Genomic DNA, 9,394 nt, shown 5'->3' with positions numbered 1-9,394 from the left:
TTAGTCCAATTCTGTATCCTTCCCTTCAAGGCTCAGGGGTCCAAGATTATCTTCTGTGTCTGTGTTAATTGGTTTCCCTTTTCTTTGTTGAAGAGGGTCTTTGCAATCCTTCTGCCTAGTCTGCCATCTTGCCAGAAGCCAACCTGACAAATTTTTATAAGAGACAATGCACCATAATAAAGCCAAATGGATTGTCTAGCCAATAAACCTAACTTTCAAATACTTATCACTTCCTTTCCTTTCTTTCTTTTTTATATTTGACTGGGTGAAATCAGCACCTTCACTGAACCACTTGTCCTGAGACATAGATTCATATTCTATATTCACACTGTAGCCTTCTTCATGATTTATGTTTATGTTTGAGTTGTACTATTTGCATTATTTTTTATATCACCACTTTTAGGCTTCAGTGAGCCACTTTAGTGATTTTGGGCTACAACACAACACAACACAATAGTAGAATAAAACTACAAATTTTACAATAAACAATAAAACTATGTGAATGGAAATTGAGTTGCAGGGTGTTCATTGAATGCTAATGAGGTAAACAGACCAACCGTTAGTAAGAGTATAATGGGATTTCTGTGAGAATCATAATTACTTACAGTTCAAAATCTGTGAACACCATTATTTGAACTCTTCCTTGCTCTGAAGCCACCAAACTTCCAGGGACCATTCTTTGGGAACACTACCTTATGGCTTTTGATGAGAGTATTTCTGGAACAGAACTGGTGGATGGGGTATGGTTTGGAGGGGACTGGTCCCTGGTGAAGTTTAAAGAGAACAAAAACCAGAAACTCAAGAAACAACAGGTCCTTTAGGGCTTCTGGTTGTGGGGAGTTTGGGAGCTAAGGAATTTAAACTATGCCCTTATAAGTGTTTCCATTTTTTCTTCCTTTGTACCTTGCAGAGTAAAAGCCAGGGATCCATCTTTGTCCGGATACACGCCCCATGGCAGGTGCTGACCAGAGAAGCAGAATTCTTGAAGATCAAAGTTCCCACCAAGAAAGTATGAACTTGTTTCTCTTGAGCTCTGGGGTCCCATGAGGGCTGAATGGATGTTAATACAGTTTGGGAACAGGGCCAGGTGGGATGTGGGTTTTGCAGAAGTGAAATAACACTTGCATCCCCAGGGAGCCTAAGTATGTGGCCATGATGTAGGTGGGACAGGGAGGAGAGTTGGAGTGAGAAGACGGGCTGGGTTTTGGAGAGAGTCTTTCACTACAGAGTCTCACCTGGGTTGTGTTCCATCAGAAGCCAAACGTTGCTCTGACCTGCCTTCTTAATTTCTCTCTTACACCTTCTTTCTCCCTCCTCCTTGGGCTCACCACACTGCCAGGTATTTCTTTAGAATGAAGGTAGCAATGAGAGAAGACAGTAAGTCATGTTAACAGTAGTAACTTGTGAGGACACCTATTTTGGTTCTGATCTGCCACTAGGTATTATGTGACAGTGGGTTTCAGTTATCTCTTCTGTAAAACAGAAAGTTCTTAATCCAGTAAATTTATTAAAATCATCTTGGAAGTGTTTTCAAAATGTTCATGCCAATGTCCTACCTCTGTGATATTTGATTCAATTGCCTGGTATGGAATGAGGTCCTGGCATCAATATTGTGGCGAAAAAAAAAAAAAAAAAAAAAAAAATAAAAGGAAAAAAAAAAAAAGCATTGACCCATGTCACTTTAGTTTTGTGTATTTCACAGTACATAAATTATATGTGAACTGCTGTATGAAAAGTGAATTTACTCTGTAAATCTTCACCCAAATCCTAATTAAAAAAAAAAAAAAAAAAAAAAAAAAATTCCAGGAAATTCTGATGCCCATCTGGGTTGAGAACTACATAGTTTATATGATTTCTGAGGTTCTTTTCAGCTATGGTAGGCTATGTATGATTTAAAATATTGTCCAGGGAATTCCTAGAAGACATGTTTCCTTGTGAAAGAAAATCCAGTAAACAGGTCCAAAGAGAAAGAAACACATGTCCATAGATTCTCCACTGCAAATAGGGTGTGTGTGTGTGGGGCATCATCTGACCTCCTCTAACTTTACAAGAGGAAAGGAGGATCCAGAAAAACATCAGCAGCCCAAGATTGATTCCTTTGAGGTGAAGAACAGACATCCTGCCACCCTCACCAACTACTCCTCCCATGGCACTCTCTACTTCTCTGCTAGGTGTGGATAATTCATTGCAGTGGCCACACAGAACTTACAAGTAATACTCATGATTATGGGGTTTATTTGGGAAGTAACAGGTTACAATTCAAGATTAGAAACAACTCAGGATACAGTTCTTCAATCAGGACAACTTCTTCTCAGCTGTGCTACAGGCATGCTTCTCTCTGGCCTTAGCCTCTGCCCTGCTTGGACAAGTGTTACAAAGCTCTTTTAGCTTTGCAAATAGGTGCTCAGAGAGGCACCTCACTCTGCTAGCAAGCCTCCTGCCTGAAGGCACTCAGCTTTCTCTCTCTGTGGGCTGGGAAGCCTGCTATTCTCTTTCATGCTGATCTCTTGGTTCTGCTGTTTCTCTGACATCTCTCTCTGCCTGGTGTACAGCTCCCTCTCTCTCTCTCTGTCTCCTGGGTTGATGAGCTCTAGTGCAGGGATCTCAGGTCCAAGGACATGCTCCACTCCTAGTTCTTTCTTGACAGTAGTGAGATCCCCATATCCACCTCTAGGATGGCTCATTTTAAGTCTAGCAGGATGGCAAAACTGACCAATCCTCATTTTAGGGTTCCATATACCCCATTTGCATAGTGCTACCCCCACAAACCTTCTGAAACCTTCACAAAGCAAGTGAAGTGACTGGAAAAGAGCTGTCTCATCAGAGTAGAGCTGACCTTAATACTATGGATAAAGTAGAGCTTTTGGGACCTCCATTTTCTGATGTAGCATGACTCAAAATGAGAACAAACAGCTGCAAACATCCATTAATAATCAGAACATGGAATGTATGAAGCATACATCTAGGAAAATTGGAAGCTGTCAAAAATCAAACGGAACGCATAAAGTTTGGTATCCTAGGCATTAGTGAGCTGAGATGGACCGGTTTTGGCCATTTTGAATCAGACAACCATAAGATCTACTATGCCAGGAATGAAAAATTGAAGAGAAATGGTGTGGCATTCATCATCACAAAGAATGTTTCAAGATCTATCCAGAAGTACAGTGCTGCCAGTGATATGATAATATCCATACACCTACAAGGGAGGCCAGTTAATACTACTATTATTCAAATTTATACACCAACCACCAAAGCCAAAGATGAGGCAATTGAATATTTTTACCAACTTCTTCAGTCTGAAATTGACCAAACATTATCCATGAAGAAAGCAAAAGGTCATTAAGAAGACAGGGAAGGAAGAAAAGACCAAAATGGATGTCAAAAGATACTCTTGAAACTTGCCTTTGAATGGAGAGTAGTTTAAGCAAATGGAAGAAATGACAAGATAAAAGAGCTGAAAAGAAAATTTCAAAGAGTAAATTGAGAAGACAAAGTCAGTTATTATAATGAAATGGGCAAAGACATGGAATTGGAAAGCCAAAAGGGAAGAGCACTTTTGGCATTCTTCAAGCTGAAATAACTGAAGAGGAAATTTCAGCTTTGAGTTGCAATATTGAAAGATTCTATGGGCAATATGGGAGCTCTGGTGGTGTAGTGCCTAAGGCACTTGACTGCTAACCAGAAGGCTGGTGGTTCAAACCCACCAGCCACTTCTCAGAAGGAAGGTTGGGCAATCTACTTCTGTAGTGATACTGCTTCGGAAACCCAAGAAGGAGGGGTTGCTATGAGTCGGATCCAACTCGACAGCAGTGCTTTTTTTTTTTTTTTTTTAATGGACAATATATTGAATGATGCAGGAAACATTAAAAGAAGATAGAAGGAATACAGAGAATCACTGAACCATAAAGAATTGGTCAATTTTCATCCATTTCAGAAGGTGGCATGTGATCAAGAACTAATGGTATTAAAGGAAGAAGTCAAAGCTGCACTGAAGGAAGTGGCAAAAAACAAGGCTTCAGGTATTGGTGGAATACACACTGAGATGTTTCAATAAATGGATGCCATGCTGGAGGCACCCACTTGGCTATGCCAAGAGGTTTGGAAGACAGCTACCTGGCCAACTGACTGTAAGAGAGCCACTATTTGTACCCATCTCAAAGAAAGGTGATCCCACAGAATGTGGAAATTATCAAACAATATCATCATTAATATCACACTCAAGTAAAACTTACTGAAGATAATTCAAAAATGGTTGCAACAATATATGGACAGGGAACTTCCAGAAATGCAAGCTGGATTCAGAAGAGGATGTAGAATGAAAGATATCATTGCTGATGTCAGATGGATCTTGGCTGAAAACAAAGAATACCAGAAATATGTTTAATTCTGTTTTATGCAAAAGCATTCAATTGAATGGATCATAAAAAATTATGGGTAACATTGAGAAGGATGGGAATCCCAGAACACTTAATTGTACTCATGAGGAACCTGTACATAGACTAAGAGGCATTTGAACAGAACAAGGGGATACTGCATGGTTTAAAATAAAAAAGGGAGTGCCTCAGGGTTGCATCCTTTCACCACACTTATTCAATCTGTATGCTGAGCAGCTAATCTCAGAAGCTGGACTATATGAAGAAGAATGTGGCATCCGGATTGGAGGAAGACTAATTACAACCTGTGATACGCTGACAACACAACTTTGCTTGCTGAAAAGTAAGGATGACTTGAAGCACTTACTGATGAAGATTGAAGAATAGAGTCTGCAGTATGGATTGTTGTTGTTGTTGTTATGTGCCGTCGAGTCAAACCCGACTCATAGTGACCCCTTCTTGGGTTTCCGAGGCAGTATCACTATGGAAGTAGGATTGCCCAACTTTCCTTCTGAGGAGTGGCTGGTGGGTATGGATTACACCTCAATAAAAAGAAAACAAAAATCCTCACAACTGGACCAGTAAGCAGCATCATGAAAAATGGAGGAAAGTTTGAAGTTGTCAAAGACTTCATATAACTTGGCTCTACAATCAGCACCAATGGAAGCAGCAGTTATATATAGTATTGGGGAAATCTCCTGCAAAAAAAGATGTCTCCTTGAAGACTGAGGTACACCTGATACAAGTCATGCTATTTTCAGTTGCCTCATATGCATGTGAGAGCTGGACAATAAGTAAGGAAGACGGAAGAAGATTCGATACTTTTGAGTTGTGATGTTGGCAAATAATGCTGAAAGTACCATGAATTGCTAAAGGAACTAATAAATCTGTCCTGGAGGAAGTACAGCTGGAGTGCTCCTTGGAAACAAGAATGGCCAGACTTCGTCTCACCTACTTTGGTCATGTTATCAGAAGGGACCATTCCCTGGAGAAGGATATCATGCTCGGTAAAGTGAGGGATCAACGAAAAAGGGGAAGGTCCTCAACAGGATGGATTGACACAGTGGCTACAACGATGGGCCCAGGATTGTGGGGCTGGCACAGGACTGTGCAGTGTTACATTCTGCTGTACGTAGTGTCACTATGAGTCGGAGACGACTGGACGGCACCTAATAACAACAATTCCCGCAAACGTGCCATGTACCTTATTTACGTTATTAACAAGCCATCTAATCCCCTTAGTGGGGCCACAAACACTTCACATTTGTATAGTTCCACCAAGTCATTTGGTGGGAGTCACAAAGAACGTGGCTAGAAGACCCATACTAAATAATTCACTGCACCACACCCACTCTTATTAGGCATTATAGGGGAAAGAGTGACCACTGAATTTGACCCTCTGAGATGTCTCTATGAAGTGTCCCAGGGCAGATGATGCTCTACTTTAACCATGGGTGAACACATACACACACACACAAACAATGTTGTTTCATAAATTGTGACTCATCTTTGCAGACAGAATTCATCTTCATCATTCTAACTATCCCTAGCATGATTTAAATCCTCCCTACCATTCCATAATCATTGCCCTTTGCACCATCATTATTTTCACCCTTCTTCTCATCACCATCTCCACTATCAGTAGCATTGTTACAGTCAACATCACCACTTTGATTTACTTCCTTGGCTTTGCTAACACTATTTTCACTACCAACAGATCTACTGTCTCCGTCAGAAACTACTACTAATCGTTACCTTTCAGCCAAATAATAGACTATATAATTAACAGTAACACTCAGAGGAATGTGCTCCTTTGAACAGCCAACTATATGGGACCAAATGGTCAACATTTACACAAAAACAAAGATGAAAAGGCATGGAGGATAGGGAAACTGGATAGATGGACAGGGACAGGCAGGGTGGAAAAGGTGTCATATGGACATATTATGGGGATTGTAACCAATGTCACAGAATAATTTGTATGTGAATTGTTGAATGGGAATCTAATTTGCTGTGTAAATTTTCACCTAAAACACAATAGTGTATTTTTTTTTTTTTAAATATACCCCACTAATTAAATATTCTGGTGGTGTAGTGCCTAAGGTATTTGACTGCTAACCAGAAGGCTGGTGGATCAAACCCACTAGCCACTCCTCGGAAGGAAGTTTGGGCAATCTACTTCTGTAGTGATACCACCTCAGAAAACTAAGGTGGGGTTGCTGTGAGTCAGATCCGACTCGATGGCAGTGCATTCCATTGCAATCAAATACCTGCATGTAACTGATGCTATCCTGCATCTCCTACTCAAAAAGGCTAAAGTCTGTGGGTTCTGTCCTTAGAGATTTACTAAAGTAGACAATCCTTCCATGGCATGTGGACCAATTACTATTAAACAATGAACACAGACATATTTTACCAATAAAAGGAAAAATGTATTTTGGGTCGCATGCCTAAAGTGTCTTGATTTCACATAAAAAAACAAAACAAAACAAACAAACAAAAAAAAACTCACTGCCATTGAGTTGATTCCGACTCATAGCTACTCCTTTTGGGTTTCTGAGGTGGTAAGTCTTTATGGAAGTAGATTGCCCAGTCTTCCTTCCGCAGATTGGCTGGTAGGTTTGAACGTCAGCCTCTGGTTAGCAGTCAAATGCCTTAGACACTCCACTACCAGAACTTCTTTTAGTTTCATATAGGAAGGCACAAAAGAGCTGCACTGTGATATTTTCTCTTTTAATTGCACTGTTGTGTTCTTTATCTCTTTATGTTCTCATTCTTTTTATTGTTTTATTTTAAGAGCTTGTCTTACATTCAACTTTACAAGTACATTTAGTTTCACTCCCCTTTACCATGTCCAACCCTAACCCAGTCTCCTCCCCTCCCTACCCTGTAATCCTCCACCTGTGCCCCTCATATTTATGCACTCCTTTTTGCCTGCATTTCCTTAATTTGAACCTTGGTCCTCTGGTGTCCTGTGGTCTATCACTCTAAGGGATGTATTCCATAGACTATGTGGGTGCGTCATCCTGGGTTGAGTGGTCTGCATGTACATCTTGTTAACTATTGGGCAGAGAGCCAGAGCCTGGGTGTGCGTTTTATTCCAGGAGCAGAAAGTATTCCAGGGCCATAGTAATGGGAGTCTCAACAGATTTCATCTGACTAATAATTCTGGTCATTATTGAGTTTTTGGATTTTGTTCCACATTTTCCCTCCCACTCTCTCCAGGATCTCCAGATTTGATCCTTTCCTGAGTGGTTGGCATTGGTAGCTGGGCACCATCTAATTCTTCTGGTCTCGAGGACCATCATGTCCTCGGGCTGATTGCTTCCAAATGCCTTTTTTTTTTTTGCATTCTTCGCTTCCTATGCTAGGAGACCGTTAGCTGCATCTTAGATGGTGGCTTGAAAGCTTTTAAAATCCTGGTCACTATTCACCAATGTAGGATATGGAGCAAGGCTTTTATGTATTTTGTTGTGCCAATTGAGTCTGGTGTCCCCCAGTACTGTGGTCCTGAGACAGTAGATCTATTGGATCTCTCTCCCATAGTGTCTGGCTGTCTGTGAGGGATAACTCTGTGTCTGTCTTCTATTGTTTCTGTAAGAACTGCAGATATTTTGTATCACTGGTGTCTGTGCAAGATTAGCCTCAGCTGAATCTATCTTTGGTCTAGAGTATAATCCTATTCACTGACCTGCATCTGATCCTCTCAGGTGTTTATGTGTTTATCTGTAGCCTGGTGTTTGTTGTTAATGTTGTTAATGGACACATTGGTTGGTATTAGCATCTGTCATCTATTTCTTACGTGCACAATTCAGTGTCCTCCCATCTTCTAATGTTATCATGGTGGCCACAGATCCTTCCCGTATATCCTTCCCTCTACCTATGTCAGTGTGTAGGCCCCAACTAGCCTGAAATTAATCTCTCTCTTTCCTTCTCCATCCCGGTAACCTACTAAGTGAGCTCCCTTTCCCAAGCAAACCCTTCTTTGTCTTTTTACAGTAATGGGCTCATACCGTACTTGTCTTTCTGCAGTTGACTTATTTCACTCAGCATAATGTCCTCCAGGTTCATTCACGTTGCAAGATGATTGACGTATCCCTTATTGTTCTTTAATGTGGCATAGTATTCCTTTGTGTGCATGTACCATAATTTGGTTATCCACTCATCTGTTGATGGGCATTTAGGTTGTTTCCATCTCTTTGCTATAGTGAATTGTGCTGCGATGAACCTAGGTGTACATATGTCTGCTCGTGCGCTATCTCTCACCTCTTTAGGATATATTCCTAGTAATGGAATTGCTGGGTCAAATAGTACTTCTATTTTCAGCTTTTTAAGGAAATGCCATACCATTTGCCACAATGGTTGGACCATTTTACAACTCCACCAGCAGTGCACAAGAATTCAAATCTCTGCGACTTACCAGCATTTATTATTTTCTGACCTGTTGAACTTTGCTATTATTGCTAGAGTGAGATGATATTTCATTGTTGTTTTGATTTGCATCTCTCTAATGATTAATGATTGTGAGCAATTTCTCATGAGTTTGTTGGCTGCTTGTATATCTTCTTTGGTGAAGTGTCTGTTCAAGTCTTTTGCCCATTTGTGAATTGGATTATTTGTCTTTTTGGTGTTGAGGTGTTGAAGTTTTCTACAGATTTTGGAGATAAGTCTTTTATCAGATATGTCATAGGCAAATATTTTCTCCCAATCTGTAGGTTCTCTTTTTACCCTTTTGATGAAGTTTTTCGATGCACATAAGAATTTGATTTTTAAGAGGTCTCAGTCATCTAGCTTCTCTTCTATCTCCTGCACATTCCGAGTTATGTTTGATAGTCTGTTTATGCCATAAATTAGGGCTTGCAGATTTGCCCCTATTTTATCTTTGATGAATTTTATAGTTTTGGGTTTTACATTTAAGTCTTTGATCCAGCTTGAGTTTGTTTTTGTGTATAGGGTGAGGTATGGGTCTTGTTTCATTTTTCTACAGATGGATATCTAGTTTTGCCAACACCATTTATTAA

At 40.3% G+C, this 9,394-nt stretch overlaps 1 protein-coding gene across 1 annotated transcript in view; it reads left to right on the top strand.

Annotated features, from left to right (window-relative positions):
* Positions 1 to 9,394, top strand: part of ANO2 (anoctamin 2) — a 556,059-nt gene that overhangs the window by 138,892 nt on the left and 407,773 nt on the right. Inside the window, exon 3 of the mRNA XM_007937086.1 lies at positions 911 to 1,009. Coding sequence (XP_007935277.1) covers positions 911 to 1,009 — 99 coding nt within the window. The remainder of the gene's footprint in view (positions 1 to 910; positions 1,010 to 9,394) is intronic.

This window comes from Orycteropus afer, unplaced genomic scaffold (genome assembly GCF_000298275.1).
Source record: "Orycteropus afer afer isolate SDZICR_OR568_19922 unplaced genomic scaffold, OryAfe1.0 scaffold00040, whole genome shotgun sequence".
NCBI classification, from domain to species: Eukaryota; Metazoa; Chordata; class Mammalia; order Tubulidentata; family Orycteropodidae; genus Orycteropus; species Orycteropus afer.
Note: the sequence above shows the minus strand (reverse complement) of the source record. Positions and strands in the feature narration are given on the sequence as shown.